General features: G+C 38.3%; 1 protein-coding gene across 1 annotated transcript in view; it reads left to right on the top strand.

Moving 5' to 3' along the window:
- Window positions 1-24,933, top strand: part of LOC124594633 (mucin-17-like) — an 89,371-nt gene that overhangs the window by 34,046 nt on the left and 30,392 nt on the right. The window contains exons 11-15 of the mRNA XM_047133002.1: window positions 2,292-8,768; window positions 9,646-9,873; window positions 9,967-10,086; window positions 16,507-16,617; window positions 20,375-20,519. Of these exons, the coding sequence (XP_046988958.1) occupies window positions 2,292-8,768; window positions 9,646-9,873; window positions 9,967-10,086; window positions 16,507-16,617; window positions 20,375-20,519 (7,081 nt within the window). The remainder of the gene's footprint in view (window positions 1-2,291; window positions 8,769-9,645; window positions 9,874-9,966; window positions 10,087-16,506; window positions 16,618-20,374; window positions 20,520-24,933) is intronic.

Genomic DNA, 24,933 nt, shown 5'->3' with positions numbered 1-24,933 from the left:
TCCTTAGCCAATAGCCCTCAATCCATAAAACCACCTAACATTTACTTCAAAATAATTATCTTTACACTTATCAGAATTCCAAAATGAATGAGTATATTTACAACTGGCACAATTAATGATAAGTTTCCTTGCTAGTCCATTTGATACCTCACTGTCTTCACATAAAATAATTGCTCTCCATATATTTTGCAACACACACATTCACCTAACATCCTTGTTGTTGTTATTGTTGTTGTTGTGGTCTTCAGTCCTGAGACTGGTTTGATGCAGCTCTCCATGCTACTCTATCATGTGCAAGCTTCTTCATTTCCCAGTACCTACTGCAACCTACATCCTTCTGAAGCTGCTTAGTGTATTCATCTCTTGGTCTCCCTCTACAATTTTTACCCTCCATGGTGCCCTCCAATACTAAGTTGGTGATCCCTTGATGCCTTAGAACATGTCCTACCAACCGATCCCTTCTTTTAGTCAAGTTGTGCCATAAACTCCTTTTCTCCCTGGTTTTATTCAATACCTCCTCATTAGTTATGTGATCTACCCATCTTATCTTCAGCATTCTTCTTTAGCACCACATTTCAAAAGTTTCTATTCTCTTCTTGTCCAAACTATTTATCGTCCATGTTTCACTTTCATACATGGCTACACTCCATACAAATACTTTCAGAAACGACTTCCTGACGCTTAAATCTATACTCGATGTTAACAAATTTCTCTTCTTCAGAAACGCTTTCCTTCCCGTTGCCAGTCTACATTTTATATCCTCTCTACTTCGACCATCATCAGCTATTTTGCTCCCCAAATAGCAAAACTCCTTTACTACTTTAAGTGTGTCATTTCCTAATCTGATTCCTTCAGCATCACCCAACTTAGTTTGACTACATTCCATTATCCTCATTTTGCTTTTGTTGATGTTCATCTTATATCCTCCTTTCAAGACACCCTTGTTACGATATGTAAATCTATCAGAATATAATCTAACCTACCATGTACATCATTTTCAGTTTGAGAAAACTGTGTATTACAACATTTTATTTTAATCTTCAAAGCACTGATGGGTGTTCCTGTAGATACTGACGAGTTTGCCTGTATTTCATAGTATGTAACTTCACATGCCACATGTTGAACACAATGCTTCCCTTTATTCAAAAATCTGTTATGAAACCCACACCCAAGTTTCTTAAAAACACTTCATTTTGGCATCATACTTTACCTTTTGAGAGATTTACCGATCTGTTCATCACTTTTCCTCGGGAAAATGTTAGCACTTCAATGTACAATGTATGTTTATACTATGCAATGATATGACACTGTTTTTGTCAGTTGCTATCAGTACAAACACGTATTTTAACCTCTATAATACAGCAAATATAAAAACTTACCGATTTTATTAGATGTTGAAGTAATGCAAGTAAAAATTTTAACATTTTCAATCAGTTTAGATTATATTTAAAAAAATAAAATAAAGTACTTCCCATGTGAGTTTATCAGTTTGTTCAGAAAATTGCAAATTTTAGAATTAGATAAAAATCCGAAAATGTGAAAAAAAATTTTCATTCTAACTCCCCTTAAATAGACTGAAGAACATATTTATTATAATTTTTTTACTCCATTTTTTCCACTGTGGGATTCCAGTTAAATAATATCACTTCAAAAATTTATAGTATATCATGTGTATTGTAGAGTATCACTCAGTATTACATACATATAGGCCATTTATAATAGTGAAAAAAAATGACTTCTTCTTTTTACAGTATGGCACAGTCAAGCATTCACAAAAGTTTTAGAGAAACTGACATCAGTATGAAAACCCTACTGGCAGAAGTAAAACTGTGAGTACTGGGTGTGAGTCATGCTTCGGTAGCTCAGATGGCAGAGCAATTGCCCGCAAAAGGCAAAGGTCCCGAGTTCAAGTCTCGGTCGGGCACACAGTTTTAATCTGCCAGGAAGTTTAATATTACTTTTGTTCTTACTAAGAGAGAGTGGCTTTGTAATGGCACTCAGGTTATAATGAAATCAGTTCTTAGAAAATTTTACGCATGAAGTTGCATAATTTACTTATCATTGTCCTTATTTTGTGAAATAGTGTGTCACTAAACGGACCCTTAAATACTTTGTGGTACATGAAATACATGGAAAATGTCGTAATTCTTTATTTCCTGAAAAATGTCAGGCACTTCTGAAACATCTGTAATTATATTATTACAGAGACAACACCCCAATATTTTTTAACTTTTTTAACATTTCTCTAATTGCAATGAATAATATTGTAAATAATACCATTTCTGTTCCAGGCACATGGGCAAAGGAACCCTCACATCACGTTGGAAATACTGGAAACACTGAAGAGGAACATGATGTGTCTGTCTCTCATTCACCAGATCCATTTCTCTCATATGAACCATTACCTACAACTGAACCATCTCCTTCAGCTGAACCATCACCTTCACCTGAACCTTTTCCTTCATCAGGGTCACCCTATTTCCTTGATCCTTCAGTTTCACCCGAACCATCTCCTTCAACTGAGCCATCTCCTTCGCCCGAGCCATCTCCTTCGCCTGAGCCATCTCCTTCGCCCGAGCGATCTCTTTCAACCGACCCATCTCCTTCGACCGAACCATCTCCTTCGCCCGAACCGTCTCCTTCGACCGAACCATCTCCTTCACCCGACCCATCTCCTTCGCCCGAACCATCTCCTTTGCCCGAACCATCTCCTTCGCCCGAACCATCTCCTTCGCCCGAACCATCTCCTTCGCCCGAACCATCTCCTTCGCCCGAACCATCTCCTTCACCCGAACCAACTCGTTCGCCCGAGCCATCTCCTTCGCCCGAGCCATCTCCTTCGGCCGAGCCATCTCCTTCACCCGAGCCATCTCCTTCACCTGAACCACTTCCTTCATTGGTACCATATCCTGCAGCTGAACTATCGCCTTCACATGAACCAACTCCTCCACCTGAAACAACTCCTTCACCTGAACCATCTCCTCCATTCGAATCCCTTCCTTCATCAGAACCATATCCTGCAGCTGAACCAACTCCTGCACCTGAACCTACTCCTTCATCAGAACCATCTCCTTCAGCTGAACCATCTCCCTCACTTGACACATACTCTGAACATTCTGCTTTGCTTGAACATACTTATCTTCCTGAAACAGTTTTCTCTACTGAGCTCTCCTCTTCTGGCCAACCTTATCCTCCAATTGAAATGAACTCCACACCTTCATCATCATCTCTGTTTCATCCCTTTTCTACATCTGAGCCTTCTCCTTCATCAGACCCACTTCCTTCATCTGGAACATTGCCTTCAGAATCTTCAACTCCATCTGGACCTGTGATGGAGGTGGAACATGATGTAATTCATCATCATAGAGAGACTGAACATGACTATTATCCTCATGCACAAGGTGGTAGTTGGGCTGTTAATGAGAATCAGGCAACAGCAAATACATCAGTTTTAGAACCTGAGACAAGAGATGAGCTGGGAACATACACAGAAGTACCTGTGTTCCAAGATGCGCAACCAACAGTCTACCCTGAGATGAAACCTATAGCACAAGAACAAGACTCAGATGTTGCAACAGAAATAACACCATTCTTGCATGAGCTATCATATGATATGGCAACAGGAAATGCAAATAAAACATCAAATGAACTACAGAAGCATCAAGAGGCAGAACTTTCTGAGAAATTTCAGTCATCACTGGGAAAACAATTTCTGGAATCACAGCCATTACATGAATCAGAACTAATGACAAGCTCACAGTCATCACTGTCAGCAGATAGCTTGCCGATCACAGAATCATCAGCAATTATGGATCATGCCTCTGTAAGTATAATTCAGGCAGTTTCTTCTAATAATACAGCACATGAATCAAGGGAAATACCTGAATATCAAATAGGATCACAGTTTGAATCTTCTGGAGTTACTCTAAAGGAACATCTGTTACAAAAAAATAAAGGGACTGAGGCAGAATTTGATGGTTCACAAGAAATGACAACAAAAATTCCTGACATGCTTGTGGCTACAGAGCACATTTCGGTACCAGGGATAACTGCCATAAATGAAGTGCACCAAGAAGCTGAATATGTAACTCAACCTGCACCTGACCAGTCACTGAGAAGTAATGAAAGTTATGCTGATGCTGTAAAACCTGAAGCTGAATATGAAATGGAAAGAATGAACGAATCTGTTGGAAAATCTCTTTCAGATACATACATAAATTCAGATGTTAGAGCATTCTTGCATCATTCTTCAACACCATCTTCTACAATGTCAGAGATGACAGAAAATACAAACCTGGAAGATGGTCTCCACAGTGTAGAAAATGATGTAAGTGATCCTAACAGAATTTCCCCAACTGCAGATATTTCTAACGAAACTACTATGTTGACACCAAGTATTCATGACAGCAATGTTTTAAATATTTCAAAACCAGACATACTCCAATATGATACTGCAGATTTTAACACACCTGGGGCAGAAACTGCTAATGTATCGCAAAATTCAGCATCGTATGATACATCTGATGCATTAATAGGCAATACGCCACTAGAAGATGTCACCAAAGAGAAAGAACATGTAGAGGATGTTACTGTGGATGTGGAGCATGCTGAGCACAACATCTCCTTACATTCTGATATTCATAATAACATAGAATATCAACCAGAAGCCGAAACACACTCTAGACACTCACATGAACATACTGAGAATCGAGAAATCTCTGTAGCAGGTGGAGACAAGTCTGATAGGGCAGAAGATGTGATTTATACCACAGCTGTGCCCATAATGTGGAAGGAAGACCATATGATTATGGTAAATGAATCTCAGTTGATAAGTCCTACTGTAAATGAGAACAGCACAGCACAAAATATAAATTACAGTATTCATATAAATAATAATAGTTCTATGACAGTCCCCAACAATGAATTTAATAATCAGCTCCTTATTTTACAAAATAGTAGTGCGAATCTAAGTACAGAGTCTCCAATACTTGTTCCTCATTATCATTACATGGAAACTATCAATAATTCTACTGATAATGAACAAAATATGTTCCCTGAAATTGCTGTAAAGAAAGCAGAGCTGGATGATATGGGGGAAGTCAGTACGTCTGACACAGCAACACAAATGAATGAAGGTATGTTTGCAGAAAAAGGCACTGAAGATGAAACAACAACTTCCCAATCATTGCTCTCATTTAATGATGATGTAAATGCCTTACAACCTGATTCAGTGGTGGACACACTCCATAAAAATGTCAGCCAGCTGGATGATGCAATAAGTTTTGTTACTAACACAGGGGGACAAAAACTTGATGATAGCTTTCCAGAGAGTATCTCACATACAGAACCAACGAGATTACATGACAATGAGATATATGATACAAATGTTCATAATAATGGGAAAAACATAGTATACAGTGAGCAGAATGGTACTGAATCACCATTTTTTGATGGAAAGGCAAACTTAGGTATCCCTGCTGATGAAACAATAAAAGGTAATTCATCGGTCTCTGAAAAGAAAACAGGACACGCAGCAACTGAAAATGATCACTTCAATGACATCACAAATCAAGAAAAAGTTATGAAAGATCAGATTAATGATAAACAAAATATAAATGAGAGTACTATGCATCCTCCAATATCTTCAAATGTGGAAGGTGTTACTGGTCTTAATAATATGGCTGTAACTGAAATAAGAAATTCAAGTAATGTAGAAGAAACAGGAGTATTACATTCTGTGAATAATGTTGTTGGCATCACGTATGCTACTGAGGTTCCTGATAAAACAGATCCAGCTTTACAAGTAATGGAAGTTTCACCTACTAATGAAACAAACTCTCATATTTTTAAAACCACTGATGTTCAAGAAGTTTCAGCTATAAATTCAGTACAGGATGATACTCATAATGTTGCTTCTCACTTGGAAGATAGTTTACCCCCAGAAATAGCAACAACAATATATGGGTTTGAACCTGTTACATCACCTTCATTTAATATTGTTACAACAGAGGGTGAATCACATCATGTAAACTCAACAGATTCACCAGCTGATGTTGGTACATCACATGAAAATTCTGTTCTTGATATTGTACCTTCTTCACAAGACTGGACAGAAAAGGAGAACGTTACATTAGCCAAATATGATGAAACTGTTCCAGTCGCACTTGATACAGAGCACAGGTCCGATAATGATAATGTCTCTAGTATTACTAAGGATAGTCTAAATATATTAAACATCAGTGCTCTGTTCACTGGCAACAATGAGGGTCATTTAGCTAATGTGGTCACAGATGTTGTCATGAATGATCCATTGATTTTGAATGAAAGCTCCATTGCCAGTGTCACTGAAATGAAAAATTCATCAGATGCCATAACACACCCAATTTATGAAGTTCAAGAAATGGAGAAGGGAACACTTGGTCACCACAATGCTCAAATCTCTGGAGACAGAACTGTTGAGAACAGTACTTACAGAGCAGATAATCCAAATGAAAATCATATTTATAGTGATACTGAACCATTAAATCAGACTACAGTCTCTGTAGAAAGCATGCCTGTTTTTCATGAAATAAATGAAAATGGAGACATGTTGGGAAAACGTAATGGTACAGAAGCTAAACATATTGAAAATGACATCATCAATGATTCACTTGAGAAAACAACTGAAACTGTAAAATCACCGCCTTTATCTGTAGTAGCCAATTTTGATCCCAGCTCATCACCAGTTCCTTCTGTAATACCACTTAGTACAGAAGAAAGTGTATTAAGCAACAATGCAAATACAACTACAGACTCTACTGAGAACATAGGTGATTCAAAGTTACAAAACGTCACTACAAAATTTGAAACCCTTGATAATATACCTACAGAATACCCTCATGTAGTTAGTTATGATGGTCCTATTCCATTTACTAATGGCTCTGATGTTGCTAGCATTTTAGTAAATCCTATAGTTCACAATGAGTATGTCGAAGAAAGCCATGAAAACAAATTATTGATTGGAATGGCTGGAGCCCCACAAGCACCCTCAGTAACCACTCAGAATCCTGAACATGTTCACAGCTTGGAACCAAGTGCAGAAGGGAATATTATTCCACCAACAGCGCAAAGTATTATTGAATTAAGTCCAAGGATACCTGGAAATATGCAACAGGAGAATATGAATGGATCTACTTTAACTCAAACAAATGTTGACATGCCAAAAATGACAATGTCTGAAACTGCACCAACTGATCTTGATGTGGAGGGAGAAAATAATCCACCACTCACTAAAGATGAAGTTAAGAAAAAAGATTTCAATAATAATGGAAAGAAATCAGTCCTTCAGTATCTAGATACAGATTCAACAGGTGAAAATATCCAAGAAAAACAGGTAGCAGGTCAGTTTGACAAGAAAAATAATGAGAAATTGCTGAAGTTTGACAAAGAAGGTAGCAAGAAAGTTGAAAAGAATTTGCTGATGTCAGTGTTAAATGATACTAAAGAAGCAGGAGGAATAGCGGCACAAGTGGACCACATACCTGACACTACAATTCTTCCACATGTTATAGAGCTGAAGCATTCAACTGAAAATGAGTCTTCTCCAATGGCAGAAGGGAGAATTTTGGGAGATAACCCATCAGAGACAATGACTATGACACTGCCATCAGTAGACCATGTTTCACCAATAAGTGAAATGACTCCCATTGTGGTTTCTCATACACCAGAACCACAGATCCCTCAGAATGAGAGCAATGTTGGCATTTCAAAATCTGAAGATGAAACAAATGTTGTTGACAATGAAGAAAATAAACCAAAAATTGCAGGAAATGTTTATGTAGAGGAGAAATCTTACAAAATATTGAAAGATGATTTGAAAGGTCCAGAGATGATTGGTAGTAAAAGTGAGGAAACAATTAATGGCAGTAATGAAAGTGCAACCCTTGTGAGTAATACATCTCAGTATCATTCAGTTTCTTCTGTGCAAAACTACAGTGCAATTGAAGGCATGGAAGATATGAAAACTGAAATTCTACAGAATTTTGATGAAAATGTTGTTCCAAAGGAAGGTTCACTGGTTTCAGAAGGTACACAGGTAACAGAAATGCCTCCTACTCTTAACAACAGTGGCATCTCTCAAGATAATGTTACAGAATATGCAATCAGTTATAAAATATCTAAGTCACCATTAGCAACAGAAAACAAAGTTCCATTAGATATGCCATTTAGCAAGACTGAAAATCCCATTACAGAGACTGAAGAAAAGACTGGAAACATAAACATTGTGGCAGATGTAATAAACTCTGATAATTCCTCAATACAACTAAATTCCTCAGGAAGTTCACATATTTCTACAATGAAGATTGAAGAAATAACTGGGAATATGCACCTAAGTGGACAGCCTGTAATTGAAGCTACTAGTGAAATGGTATTCAAAAATCCTGTAAATATCTCTCAGGATAGAGAAGGCTTGTTCTTCTCAAGTAATGAAGCCAGAGAAGTGTTACCTCCAGAACTGAATGAAGCAAAACCCTATTCATCCACAATACTTCCTGAAATATTCATAACACCTTATCCAGTTACAGTGCAGGACTCATCTAAACAATCAACCAGTAGTACCTTGAATGATTTTGGAGGAATAACTGTTAACACAACAAACAGTAACAAAGCTATTGATGACTCTGATGAAAACGCAAGGGAAAATGAAGCAGCAGAAGATGAAGCTGTCCAACCTCTCACTGTGCCTGCAGCTGAAAAGCTGCCCATGTTTTTCTCAAAGTGTGCAGCAGGTAAATTATCTTAATTTTTTAGTAATTAACCATAGTTAGTGAGCTGAAAATGTACAAATAATGAAGATTTAATATTTGAGGTAACTACTAATTAGTATCACACTAGTAAGTATTTATTGGTTTTTCAAAACCCGTAGTCATTCAAGTCATGTACTGAATGCAAGTATCAAATAAGAAGCACAGTGACAGTGGCTGTGAAATGGATATGATGAGATTAACAAACTGATAAGCTAGCAAGCACTGTACTACCTTGTTACCATCTCCACTTTTGCGTCTCTTACTTACTCACTTTCATCAGAGGGTATGGATATGTTATTTAAATCATGTTGTGCAGTATTTTTTACTGTTTCTTGTGTTGTTAACTTAGCAATTGCATTTTGCTATGGAAACGTGTTTGCAAAGTCAAGTTTATTTGAAATTTAAATTTAGTAGCTTTATCTCAAAGCACATCAGTTGTTACTGTAACAACTGAAAACTGAAATTGTTACTAGGCTGAAAGAAACTGGCAATTTCCATTGCTCTTTGTCATAATGCTTGTAAAACATGCTTATTTGCATTTATCTTTGTAAGAAATTTTGCTTTAATTCTTAAACTGTTAAATAAACAAGCATCAGCAGCACAGTACATTACACTCTAGTAATCACATTTAGGAAATAGAATTGTATTAGCAAATTTTTAGCTGTAAACTGCTTTGAAATGAGCCTTAAATGTATAGATCCTTATTGGCAGTAAAGGGAGGTTGGTCATAACAAACTGATGAAACACTGTCTGCATTTAAACTAGCTCTACTCTATTATTCATATGTTCTTAGGCATTGATTTTTGAATCTGAACTTTAAAAAGTGTATTCACATTGCTCTCTTCCTTGTGGTTTTCAGGTCAGTTCCAGTGCACTAATGGTACAACAAGGGAAGGTGCCTATTGCATTAGTTTGTCAGCAAAATGTGACTCTATACATGACTGCTCTGATGCATCAGATGAAGATGGATGTATTGAAGAAGGTTGCCCAGGAAATTTCCAGTGCACAAGTGGTCAGTGTCTCAAGCGGCATTTGGTGTGTAATGGTATCATTGACTGCAATGATGGCAGTGATGAAAAGGAGTGTGGTAAGTCTTTGTACTGGTTTGTGCAAAATCTGATTTTTGTGTTTTATGATTTATGCAATAAGTCACTCTACTGAGAGAAATACAATATTTCAGATAAATGGCAGTGTAAATCAGATGAATTTCAATGCCCATCTGGAAGGTGCATCCCTGTTCTGTGGCAGTGTGATGGAAAACCAGATTGTCACAACCATACTGATGAATTTAGCTGCCCAAGTAAGTTTATTTGTAAATATCCATTCATTAGTCTGAAAATGAGTTTTATGGTATCTATACTGCAAACTGTTGTGCTGTTAGTTTCACTATTATTAAATTGCTATTTCCGTTACAAAAGCACATAGCTTAGTAACTGTAGTTTCATAACATATGCTACTAAGCTTTAGCTTCACTCTGGCTTTCCTGAAACAAAAATAAAAACACTCCTTTATTATTGCCTATCTTTCACTAGATAAATGGAGTGCTGCTTTTTTTCTTTTTAATTCCAGTACTCTTATTAATTGTCTGCCTCCATAGCTGAACAATCAGCGTGACAAACCCTCATGCAGGGGGACCCATTTTCCATTCCTGGTACTGCCAAGGATTTTTCTTTTGTTGGAGGACTGGACTGATGTGCACTCAGCCTCGTGATGCTAATTGAGCAGCCATTCGAAGAGAGGTAGTGGCTACAAGGTCGAAACATTGACAACTGCCAGGAGTGTGGTTTGCTGACATCATGCCCCTTGATACTACGTCCGATGATGAATGGCTGAGGATGATACGGTGGCCAGTCAACTATCGCATAGTCTTCAGGGCCTGATCATGGTTTTTCTTTTCTCTTATTAATTACTTTTTCTTCAATTAATTAACCCTTTCACTGCTGTGGGCATGTGTGCACATACCCAGGTGCTATGGGCATATATACGCACACCACTTGGGTTTTCTTACAGTGCTATGACATCCATACGTGTTGATCTCTCACAAGTCAAAAATTATCCAGATTTTCTTAAAAAAAGCCTTTTGTAATAGTTGTACTGTGTTCCGTGAATGCGTGCTGGCAGTTGGTATTATTGTGGTGGCATGTGCCTCACTTGACCTTCATTGCAACAGAAGTGAGCCAGCAGCGGCAGCATAAAAATGTCCACTAGACTAGCTGTTTGTGCAAAGGAAGAACAAAGGACAGTGATTTGATTTCTTTGGTCAGAAGGAGTGAAATGGGCTGAAATTCGTCACAGACTGTTAGCACAGTATTTGGACAGTACATTGCCACTGTCAAGTGTTTTTGAGTGGATCAAGAAGTTCAGAAGTGGCCAGAGAAATGTGATGCGCAAACAGGGAGTATGGCACCTGTCAACATCCTCAATGGCCGACAAAATGGAGCAAACTCAATTGATGATTTCAATGAATAGGCGGGCTACTACCAGTTCTGACTGTACCATCATCTGTGATGAGCTTGGCTTCCATAAAGATTTTTTGTAGTGGTTCCATGACAACCACTGAAGAACACAAATTCTAACATCTTGAGATCTCCCAATGCTTACTCGATCATTACAATAGATAAGGCGAGTCAATTTTGGAAAGAATAGTGTTCTGTAATGAAATGTGGGTTCATCACTGTGAGCCAGAATCAAAATGCTAGAGCATGGAGTGGAAGCACCCTGAATCACAAGTGAAGAAAAAATTCAAGTTGGCGGCATCGACAGGATGCAAAAGGGACTATACTGGAAGATTACATGGAGATGGGGAAACCATCAACAAAGACTAGCACTGTGGATTGCTTACCAACAATGACTTAAACCAGCAGTTCACAGCAAATGATGAGGTCACAGAAGGTGTTGGTGTTGCATGATAGTGATTGTCCTTACAAGGTCACCTCACCCTTGAAGCCATCCAGAAACTGGGTTTCTAGCTGCTTGAACATCATCCTTATAGGCAAATGTGCCCTCACCAACACACAAAATACTTCTCTCCTGGCCTCCTCAGTAGCACCCAGAGATAGTTTGACAACCAGTATGACATAATTTATAAAATCAAGAACTGGCAAAAGTCTGAGCATCGGTGGATAGTTCAAACATTACTCTAACAAAGATAAAGCTGCACCATTCAAATACTTCTCAGTGATCTCAGTTGCATTTGTGCCTAAAAATGACAAGGTGTTCATCTGTCACAATATTGGTGACTGCCAAGGACATTACCTGGCATTAAAACTTAAAAAATAAACAGTACTAGTCACATCAATAATTAGACAGAAGGAAGAAAGGAAACAAAACAATGGAGATTTCAAAGTTGTTAAATTGTACTTGCACAAACTAGAAACAGTGAGGTAAATAATATACTGCAGGGGATCGATAAATTTGTCAGTAAATAACATTTTTAATCAAAGATAAAAATTTGTTCCTCCACTGTATACAACACATATTGTCCAAAAAAATTCAGATCTTCATCTTTTTTTATTTTCTTGGATAAGAAATTTGTTTCTTATACTGTATAATATTTATTCATGGTAAAGACAATCCTTGCCTTGCCCAGATTTTTTTCCTGAAAGCAGTTTTTTTAAGATCAGGAAACCAAAAAGACACATGACCGAAATCAGGATAATTTGGTGTGTGGAAAACTATTGAAGTGGTCCATTCATGCACTTTTACCATCACAATGGCTGTCTTTCATGAGCATGTCCATTCTCCTGGTACAAGATCATCTTTTTACACAATAGCCTTGGGTGTATATATTTCCATTGTACTACTGCCCAGATACTTCCTGGTCATCAAAACTGCAACACCAGGAAGGTGGCATGCAACAAACTTCAAATAGGCCTGAAGTCTACTGCGTGCTTGGTTATACAAATGTTAGTATTTCAATGCAACTTGACAGAATAGGAAGGAGTAACACCATATTTAGAAGTAAGTGTCAGAATTTGATAATTGCAGTATGCACCTTATCAAGACTGTAGTTTTTTGTTCGGAGGTACTGCACAATTGTCATGTGAATATGAAATCAGTGGGTTCAGGAGAATCTCAATCGTAGCACATTACTAACTTCTGAAGAAGATAAACCTATTTTTGCTCTACATGAAATTTCATGCAGGACTAGGACTCAGACCCAGATTTCCTGCATTATGCAAGTGGTTGCCATAGCCACTTTGGCTATCCATGCATAACCTACTGCCAGATCCAAGCTTCTATATGCTGTAATTTCTGTGTCACAACCTGTACTCATACACAAATTATGTAATTCCCATTTTAAATTAAAGTTACTGTCTGGTACTGGCAGATAGATATAATACTGCAGTGTCAGAGTTGTTAAGAGGAATGATGCAAGATTCCTTCAGACATACATGCATGTCTGAACGAGCAGTAATTGTGGCAACTACAGCCATTCTGAAATACATGAAATGTATCAGCTGTATAAGGGATTGTTGTATAAGGGAATGACAGCAATGAAAATGTGTGCTGGACCATGACTCAAACACAGATTTCCCACTTTATGCGAGTGGCTTCCTTAACTGTTTTGGCTTTCTGTGCACGACTCATGGCCAGACCCAAATTTCCTGTGTCACAGCATGAGTCATACACACATTATGTAATTCCCACACAGAGGAGGGACATTTTAATTGAAATTCGTTGCCTGGTATCAGCAGATAAATTCAATGTTGCATTGCCTGTGTTGTTAAGAAAACCCATGCAATGTTCCTTTGGATATACATGCGTGTCCAAAGGAACATTGCGTCATTCTCCTTAGCAATGCAGGCACTGCAATATCGTATAGTTTGCTAAGCCATGCAGGATCCATACAGTGTTGTCACATATTTTGGGTCAGGAAATGGGACTGTTTGCAGCAAGACAAGTAATCATGTGGATAAGGGAACATCATTTGGCAGAACATAGACTTGGCACAACAAACATTGTTGTGGCTTCATTTTTCAAAGCAACAGAAAGAGTGGAGGAGAGAGAGAGAGAGAGAGAGAGAGAGAGAGAGAGACAGACTTTGCAATGCTGAACATAACAAATACGTGGTTACACAAATAATAAATAGACAGTTGAAACAAATGACCTGTCATAGGACAGAAGGACTACAAAAATTATATCAATTTCAAGATGCTAAAGATGATAGCACAGTACAATAACACAACATCTACTTGTCATTTATACTACATGTAATATGAGCATTCAGATGTTGCACATTAGCAACCAGTGACAATAATAATGACCATATTAATAACCGCATGACCTTCACAACAGAATACATTATCCTCAGAGCAACAGATGCTCACAGCGACCTCCCTGCATGTCCAAACATTGTGCTGGATCATACAACCGCAGCCACAGTAACAAGAGCAGCCTGAACATGCACTACGAATTGTTCTACATTCGTCGGCAGTGTAGAGTACACATGCTCCTTCAGGTGTCCCCACAGGGAGAAATCCAGTGGATTTACGCCAGGCCATAGAACTGGACCTCCACATCCAAGCCATTTTCCTGGAAATGTTCTGTACAAATACTGTTGCACATTAATTCCAGAGTATGGATGTGCACCATCATCAGGGTTTACACGACCCGGGACAACCGGGAGATCCAGGAAAAACCAGGGAATTTTTTCATTCGGGAGAAAACCGGGAAAAACCTGGGATTTTTTTAGAATTCCAGGAATTATTCATTGTTTTAGTTTTCAGTTAAAATTTTTGTAATTTTGACTGGTAAGAACTGATACTCTAACAAATAATTTTACTTTAGCCCACTACTGCAGAATAATACTGCAGCAATAAAACATAAACAAGGGAAAGAAAAGCAAAATAAACTTAAGTTGCAAAGGAAATGCACCGTTTCCAACAACAAATGACAGTGCACACACAAGTGCCTGCCAACACCAAAACGTGTCGAAGGCCTTAGGATGAAGACTATGCAATACTTCATAACAACAAACTGCTTCCGATGACCGTGAGGCCACAATGGTTTGCATTAGGTTCGTTTGAGCAGTTGCCAGCGGGCTCGTGTGCATGCGCAGTTGATTCGCGTATGAGCAGAACCTACTCCCGCTTATGGCTATTTGAAGTATGGCTGTTAGCTGTATCAGCAGTCACACACAGCAGGAAAAATTCTTCTGGCAGTCCAAGCTACCAAATTCACACATGCGCAGAGCAGTTTAAGTAGCAGTGGAGAGGATGGTAGTCTCCATGTGACCTGTGTTTGGATTTAGTGATTTCGCTGTTTCTTCTTTGTTTAAAACTCTCACGTCAAATGCAAACAAAACAAATTTCTGTGGACGAGAGCTAGCAAGTGAATTAAAATAGTTATATAATTATGAAAAACTGAAATGTTATTAGTTTTAGTTTCCTGATTTTATTTTAATTCCAGGTTTTCGGCAGTCAAGCATTAATTGCCTTTCAGAATACTGAAGTTATTTTTGTTGATTTGCTAAAGAAATTTGACTTTTATGAATCTTTTCCACAGAATCTTTTATTTGAAACAAAGCGTTTTATTCCACAGTACTGGCTAGTGTCTACTGTTTGCTGAATTACAAGTGTCCGTTTTTATCCCCTGGCATGTATGGCGTTATGTCATAATAAAGAATAATATTATAAAGGTGTTTGGCACCTGCAAAAAGTATTTTTGAAGAATGGCTTTTCACCTAGGCAAGTGAACAGAGTGATGAAGACCTACAAACGATGGAACAAGGAAGAGGAAGAGGAAGAGGCCTTCAGGTCAACTGTTTATCTACCATTTATTGGGAATATTTCTTCACAGATAGGCTGAATATTGAGAAAGTATCAAGTGAGAGTTATCTTTCGCCCTCCTTCCAAAATTTCGTCACTGGTGGGATCCGTTAAAGACGACCTGGGCCTGCGTAAATCAGATGTTTACAAAATTCCGTGTGAATGCGGCAAATCATATATACGGCAAACAACACGAACTGTGCAGGAACGCATTGTGGAACACCAAAGGCATACTCGCCTTCTCCAACCCACCAAGTCGGCAATCACCAAACATTGTATTTTCCACAGACCATTTCATGGATTACGACGACACAAAAATTTTGGCCCATACATCAAACTTTTGGAGTACGATTATCAATGAATCTGTGGAAGTAAGATTGTCTGACAATGAGACTCTCATCAATCGAGATAACGGTTATCAGCTAAACTCTGCTTGGAATCCTGTTATAGAGAAACTTCGTAGTCGACGTAGTTATCTGCAGCTCTCCATGCTACTCTATCCTGTGCAAGCTTCTTCATCTCCAGGTACCTACTGCAACCAAAATGCAGTCGCAAGAACTTCAAAACAACAGGTGGCAGATGGTGGGCAACAATGAGCAATCTAGTACTGGGGGCTGGGTTTTTGTGCACCTCTCTGTATAATATATACGTATTTGTATACAACTGGCACTCCTGCGTGTGCATGCGCGTGCACACGCACACACACACACACACACACACACACACACACACACAAACACACACACACACACACACACACACACACCACTTGGCACTCCAATAGGTATGTAAAAAACATGCTCTTATTTGAATGCACAGTGTGTCAGAATTGCAAAGCAATCGATGAAGAACATTCACAGATATAAGATTTTGAACAAATGAACATTTACGTTTTTATTGAGATAGCTGTAGATTTTCAGCAAAGTTTTTGAGGGTCTGACTTTTTACAGCATCTTGTGGAAATCATGAGTATCAGTGCCCTGAAGGATGGTGTATACCAATGACTTGGAGATGCAATGGTGTCCCAGAATGTACAAATGGAGAAGATGAAAAACTCTGTGGTATGTTGTCCTATAGAAAAATTAGCAAAGTTTGTTTTGTTCTATCTGTGCATTATAATTTATGTCTTAGATGATTATTACATCAAAATCGGTCTAACTGTTGTCATTTCTTAAATATAAGAAGTTTTATGCAGAGAAGTTAATAGATGCAGTTATAAGTATTATGCACACAGGGCAAAAAACAATATGATGTGCTTTATATATGATACAAACATTTTTCCTCATAAAAAAACTTTTTATAATTATTTGTTATGATTTTACCCTCATGATTAGACTGGGACAGGTAAATATATATTTTTATTGTAACTTTTCTTCAAATGATGTCTTCAGTGATTAGTATATTTATGTGCAAATAATTTCTGTATATGTTTTACATTATGATTCAAAATTGTGGGTTGGTGGGCTAGTGTCAGACTACAAGTTCAAACATTCATGTTCCTTCCACAGTCAGTCCTAAGATTTTGTGAACTCTGTCTGTGAAGAAAAGCCACTAAATGGGTCAGTCAGTTCAGGGCATACCATCTCCAATAGGCTCATACCTAGTCAAGCACTGTTATTTTGAAACGAATCGTCTGTGTGAGGTCAACTATAGTTCACCTTCGTACTATAAACAGATGTAATATATCGTGCCTTTATCTGTTGCAGTAAGCATTCGGTATTCCTTTGTATAGTGCGAACTTCTTGTAGTGGGGACTCTTTGTCCTGTGGATGGTTTACACTTGACATATTGCTGTTCTTCTCTCTACTGATGCTGATGCAAATTAGTCAGCACATAAACAGATGAGTTAGTGTTGTGCACTTCCCATTCCTATCAGGACTCAACTTTTATAAGGAAAAATTATCATGTGTGTCGTATGTGTAAATAGAAGTAAGTACTCTTAATCCACTGTATAATTGCAATCACCATGAATATAAAATCATATAAATCTTCCTGAAACGGTGGCATTTTATCGTACTGTGCGTCATTTGTAAGTGGAATGGGAGGGGAGGGAAGTTAATGCTACAAGTCGATCTTTGTTTTCCTTGTTCTCACAACATGCATGTCCTTCTCATGTTGGAATCCAAACAACCTGCTCTTCTTTATAACCTTCCCCAATCTATTCTAGTTCTTAAAGGTAGGAAAATTATTTTTATTTTTAAATGTGCCTCTCAACATTACTGGAAATTTTCCTTCTCAATATAAACACTGGTCAACTATTCTGACAGCTCTTGTTTGATCATTTTCGATCTCCTTTATTGAAACTGTTAACAAGGATCCCAAATATAGTAATGCCATAAATGGATTGGATGAAAGTTTTTTAAACAGACCCCTTTGCAAATGACTTTCAGTTTCTGAGAAATCATCCAATGAATCTTAGTCTTGTGTCTTGTGTCATATTTCTTAACAATGAGATTCATGTTGGTTTTCCTTCTAATTAATTTGGTTTGTGTAATGACATCTAAATGTTCAATTCGTGTGATTGACTCTAACAACTGAGTGTGGTATGTCAGACATTATAACATGTTTTGCTGCATTATGTTATATTTGCTCCTAGTTGAATACGATCTGCCCATCTTTCCACCAAGCACTGATAATCTGAAAGTCTTCTTGCAGTTTGCAATTACTTTGTATTGCTGATCGTCAGTACCTTTTTTTAGCTGTTTAATGAGCATTGCCAGGTAAAGGCCTCTACCATACTTCTGCATGTATTATGTACTTCAGGTACATTGCATCCATTTTGCTCCTGTATGTTTTCTAATGTCTTGTAACCCCCCCCCCACACACACACACACACACTTTTTAAGTGGTTGTCTCACCTTTCTCATGCCCATTGTGATACAGCAAAGAACTGCCCTGGTGCATCTACCATCCATTCACCTACCTACATGTCCCAGCTGCCTACATTCTGTTGTCATTATAGTCGTAATTAAATCTTTCTATTACATCTGTTCTTTCTTTATTGCAACATAAAATAACTTAGTCAATTATGTTCTCAGTTTTATTTGGTTGTTGCCATGCCTATTTTTATTTGTGTGTTGAGCACAAATATGTTGCTCTTCTCAACAAATTCTACTATTATGTGATGCACCTCATTTCTGCCATCATACCCTTGGCTGTGTCTACTTTTGCATGGATTTGCTATATCATTTTCTGTAGCTCGTTGTAGAGGCCTTCTACCTCTTCATCTAATTACATACTCCACAAACCACTGTAAGTGCATGGCAGGAGCTACTTGGCATAGTACCTCGTATGCATTGTACCACATATCAGGGTTTCTTCCCTTTCCAATTGCATATGGAGAGCAGGAGGAATGACTGTGTGTACTTAATTAATCTAGTCTTGGCTTCACAATCTCTGTGGGAAAGGTATGTAGGGAGCTGATTTATATTTTTACAATTTTCTTGAAACTTTGTAGTAGGCTTTAGCGAGATAATTGATGTCTGTCTTCAGTGAGATAATTGATGTCTGTCTTCAGCACCTAAAATTCAGGTTTTACAAAATTTGTGTTATGCTCTCCCATGAGTCAAACAAATATGTGTCCATTCATTCTGCCTTTCTTTGGATACTCACAATATTCCCTTTAATCCTATCTTGTATTGTCCCACACACTTGGCATTATTCTAAAATGGGGCATACAAGAAAATCTGTAAGCACGCCCCTTTGTATACTTATATTATTTTCCCATTATCCTGGCAATGAACAGATGTCTGACTCTTGCCTTACCTATGACTGACCCTATGTGATCATTTCGATTCATATACCTGCAAATTTTTACACACAGGTATTTCTGAGTTGGCTGATACCAGTTGTGACTGGTACTGTAGTCATAGGATACTGCCTTCTTTGCATTTCAAACTGTACAATTTTACATTTCTGAATTTTTAAAGCACATTGCTAATCTTTGCACCACTTTGAAATCGTATCAAGATCGGGCTTGCTATTTGTGCACTTTCTCAGGTATTCTTTCATTATAGATAACTGCATCACCTGCAAAAAGCTTGACATTATTATAACTACTGCCTGTCAGGTATTAACATATAGTGTAAACAGCAGGGGCCCCAATGTACTTTCTGAGGCATGCCCAAGTTACTTCTGCCTCTGTCAGTGACTCTCCTTCCAAGATGACTTGATGCATCCTTCGTAACAAGAAGTCTTCAATGCAGTTACAAATTTTATTTGATGCCTCTTTTAATCATACTTTAGTTAACAAATGTTGGTGTGATACCAAGCCAAAGGTCTTTTCGAAATGTGTAACCACTGATCTGTCTAACTGTCTTGATCCATAGCTTTCAGGATGTCCTATGAGAAAAGTGTGAGTTCAGTTTCACATAAGTGATGTGTTCAGAATCCACACTAGTTGGCTTATATGTATTAATTTCAACCTGTTTTTGAAAGGGTTCTGGCAGTTTGATAGTTGAGACGTGCAGCCAATAAATGTACTAGATATAATCTTTGGTCTGTCTTTGATTCTCAGTTCTACATAGATTATTTCACATTCTGTGTTGATATTTATCTCACTAAACTGAACTGGGTACAGTTCTGAGCTTTAACCCGCCCCCCTCCGTCCAGCTCCCACTTCTCTCCAGTACTGTCCTCTGTGTAATGGGAACATTGACCTTTCCTTTATTTAATATTTCATTAGAAAATAATTTAATACAAAAATAAGCAGCCTATTATATACAAGTTTAATTTCTTTACGATTGTTGTCTTGTTGTCATTATAGCTGTGGCTGGTCTCTGTACTAGTAACAAATATTCATTGGTTTGTATTTTTCAGACTGTACAGTGGATCAGTTTCAGTGCAACACAGGTGGTTGTGTAGCAGTGTCTCAAGTATGTGATGGTGTGGAGGACTGCCCAGACAACAGTGATGAATGGGACTGTATACGACTTAAAAATGGTACAATGACATTGGAAATAAGGTAACTAAATCACTCATAACCCCTTTACTTTAATTATTATTATTATTATTATTATTATTAGCATCTGACTGCATAGCACCTTCATACGTTGTACCACCAATGTGAAATTTGGGGTGCTACATACAAAAGTGAGTATTTGCTGTACATTTTTGTGTTTCTTTTAAAACTCTTTACTGTTTGAAAAATATTTACATGCAGTAAATTAAAAACATGTACTACTCTGTGTAGCCAACCAAAATTCGTTTATGAATGACTGCCTTCAATCAGTTTTCCTAAATATCACCATGCACTAAACTTTGAGATATTTCTCTTGAAATTTACCATAATTTTGCAAATCACATTTGTATATTGTCCTAGTATAGACATTATTGCTTTATTATCACTACTTGGATTTGAATAGCTGCAATTTGTCTAATTTTTACTCAATAGTGACATACTAAAAATGATATCACAGCAATGAAATTGAAATTCCTTAATACTGTATACAGCATATCAATAAAAATTTGAAAATGTTTTAACAAAAAATAATACAATAAAATAATACAATGATTAAATTTGAAATAAGGGTAGATGCTTTTAGGACAGATAAATATTTATAATGAATAGTTTGTACTAAACAAAGATGAATCTAGATTCTTAGCAGTTGTTTTAAGGAGAATGAAAGATAGGAATTAAAATGCAGAAAAAAATATCTAAAGACAGCAGAAGGAACAGTTTTTCCATATTTGTTTCCCTGTTGTGGAAATTATCATCCTTTCAGCACTTGACACTTTTTATTGCCATGTTAGGTGAACACTCTCTTGTTTTACTGATGTATGGTAACTGGTATTCTTCTTATTAAGTGTGTTCATATATGTCACTCAGCTATTACAAGGATTTCTTTGTCATTCCAACACTGAGTGAGGTGGCACAGTGGTGACACACTGTATTCACATACAGAAAGATGATTGAAATTCCAATCTGGCATCCAGATTTCAGTTTTCTGTGGTTTTCCTAATTCAATTAATGCAAATGCTAGGATGGTTTCTTCGAAAAGAACATGACCTATTACCTTCCCCATCCTCCCTTAATCTGAGCTTATGTTCTAATGATCTCTGAGCTTATATTATAATGATCTTGCTATTGACTGGACATTAAATACTCATTATTCTTCATTTTATCGTAAGCCAAGGATATACATGCATCAAAAAAAGTTTACATCACCTCGATTCAGAGAGTTCCGGAACCTGTACAGAAAATTGGAATAGAGATCAACACAAACATCATTTCTGCCTCTTTTATTGTTCATGAAAACCACACACTGCATGTTATACCATGACCTTCAGAGATGGTGGTCCAAATTGCTATACACACCGGTACCTCTAATACCCAGTAGTACATCCTCTTGCACTGATGTGTGCCTGTACTCGTCGTGGCATACTATTCACAAGTTCATCAAGGCACCGTTGGTCCAGCTTGTCCCACTCCTCAATAGCCATTCGGCATAGGTCCGGTCCGTCAGAGTGGTTGGTGGGTCACATCATCCACAAATAGCCGTTTCCAGTCTGTCCCAGGCATGTTGAATAGGGCTCATGTCTGGAGAGCATGCTGGCCACTCTAGTTGAGCAATGTCATTATCCTGAAGGAAGTCATTCACAAGATGTGAACGATGGCAGTGCAAATTGTCATCCATGAAGAAAATGCCTCACCAATATGCCACCGATATGGTTGCACTATCGGTCGAAGGATGGCATTCACGTATCGTACAGCCTTCACGGCGCCTTCCATGACCACCAGTGGCATACCTCGGCCCCACATAATGCCACCCCAAAACAGCAGGGAACGGACAGTGTGTCTAAGGCATTCATCCTGACTGGGTTGCCTCCAAACAAGTCTCCGATGGCTGTCTGGTTGAAGGCATATGTGACACTCCTCAGTGAAGAGAACATGATGACAATCCTGAGCGGTCCATTCAGGATGCTGCTGGTCCCATCTGTACCCCACTGCATGATGTCGTGGTTGCAAATATGGACCTCGCCATGGACATTGAAAGTGAAGTTGTGCATCATGAAGCCTACTGCGGACAGTTTGAGTCATAACACAAAGTCCTGTGGCTGCACGAAAAGCATTATTCAACATGGTGGCGTTGCTGTCAGGGTTCCTCTGAGCCATAATCCATAGGTAGCCGTCATCCACTGCAGTAGTAGCCCTTGGGCCGCCTGAGTGAGGCATGTCATCGACAGTTCCTGTCTCCTTGTATCTCCTCCATGTCCGAACAACATTGCTTTGGTTCACTCTGAGATGCCTGGACACTTCCCTTGTTGAGAGCCCTTCCTGGCACATGGTTACAATGCATATATGATGGAACTGCAGTGTTAACTGTCTTGACATGGTTGAACTACAGACAACACAAGCTGTGTACCTCCTTCCTGGTGGAATGACTGGAACTGATTGGCTGTCGGACCACCTCGGTCTAATAGGCACTGCTCATGCAGGGCTGTTTACTTCTTTGAGTGGGTTTAGTGACATCTCTGAACAGTCAAAGAGACTGTATCTGTGATACAATATCCACAGTCAACATCTGTCTTCAGGAGTTCTGGGAACGAGAGTGATGCAAAAGTTTTTTTTATGTGTGTGTGAGGAGTATGTAGCAATGATGCAAAAGGTATGAAAGGAATCATATGGTTGAGTCACGTGCAGAAACTAAGGCATGCTATTAATTTAAATGACTTCAGGGCAGAATGAGACTTTCACAGTGCAGTGAAGTGTGCTTTGTTGGGAAACTTCCTTGGATATTAAAACTTGAGTCCTGGTCCTACATAAAATTTAAATCTGTCAGGAATTTTGACATCAGGGTAGACTGTGATGGCCTGATGTTTGTGAACGAATGTCATGGATGCAACAAGTATTCTAGGTCATTCAGTTTCTGCCATCATTAATATCCATTAAAACCTCAAATATTGGTGAACTGGTTAGCAAATGTCAACAGGGTGTATATGACCCAGGACAAGCTGGAGATCCGGAAAAAACCTGGGAATTTTTTCATCCCAGAGAAAACCGGGAAAAACCCGGGAATTTTTTAGAATTCTGGGAAGTTTTCATTGTTTGAGTTTTCAGGTAAATTTCTGTAATTTTGGCTGGTAAGAACCGATACTCTAACAAAGGATATTACTGTATCCCTTTACTACAGAATAATACTGGTGCAATAAAATGTGAACCAGAGAAATTACAAAAATAAAACTTCAGCTGCAAAGGAAATGCGCCACATACAACAACAAAACACAGTTCTCATAAAAGCATCTGCCACCAGCAAAATGTGTCAAAGGCTTTAGAAAGACTATGCAATTCTTCATAACAACAGATTGCCTCCGATGAGTGTGACTTCACAGCTGTTTACATTAGATTCATTTGAGCAGTTGCGAGCGGGCTCATGCGCACGCGCAGTTGAGTCCCGTATGAGTAGTACCTTAACTGCTTCTGGCTGCTGAAGTGTGGCTGTTAGCTGTATAAGCAGCAGCAGCAAGCAGACAGATGTTACCCGTAACAATTTTACTGGCACACCCAAGCTTCCAGATTCATGCACACGCATCAAGCCTGGATCTAGGGACCTTGGTGGGGGGCGGAGGGGCATACCAGGGTGTCTACAATTTTAGGTTGGCGGAGGGGGGGGGGCCAAATTCATATTCTTGAGGGACAAATCCTTGTTTCACAAAGCATCTAGCATCCAATGCACATTGGTCTATCAATTATTCATATGATTTTGAAATGCATCACTGTTGATTTCTTAACATTTTTGAACATATTCCAAGTTGATTTCTGAGTGAATCATAGTTTGTTATTTGGTCTATGGGGTTTGCAAATGATCAGCTTTGTTATAATTACTAGTGAAATCCATAGATTCAGATTACCAGAGTGCAAATAAATGACAAACAGGAATAACAGTTAAGAAAGATTACATATTATCTTCTCGGTGTATCCAAGAAAATGAAATTTTGACAGAAAAGTTTTGACCAGATTGCTATACTTTCTAGTGTACAGTCCCCAGCTAGCAGCCGCTTAACTTCAATTCTGGGAGTAGCACAGAAAACACGTTGTATGGACATGTAATAGCGCCTAACCAGAGAATTCACATGGATAACTAAACCGGTGATTGTGGCAGGGTTAGTGAAGCTAACCAGAGAATGAGTCTTAACACTGGCAGGAATAGTTACAGAATTAGTGATGACAAGATCGTTTGTTGGAATGAGGAAGGAGAAGAAACGGGGACATCACACAAATTGTGGAAAAATATGACGATTCCAAAAAATGGCTCAAATGGCTCTGAGCACTATGGGACTTAACATCTGTGGTCATCAGTCCCCTAGAACTTAGAACTACTTAAACCTAACTAACCTAAGGACATCACACGACACCCAGTCATCACGAGGCAGAGAAA

Source organism: Schistocerca americana, chromosome 2, assembly GCF_021461395.2.
Source record: "Schistocerca americana isolate TAMUIC-IGC-003095 chromosome 2, iqSchAmer2.1, whole genome shotgun sequence".
NCBI classification, from domain to species: domain Eukaryota; kingdom Metazoa; phylum Arthropoda; class Insecta; order Orthoptera; family Acrididae; genus Schistocerca; species Schistocerca americana.
This window is presented reverse-complemented; position numbering and strand designations above follow the sequence as displayed.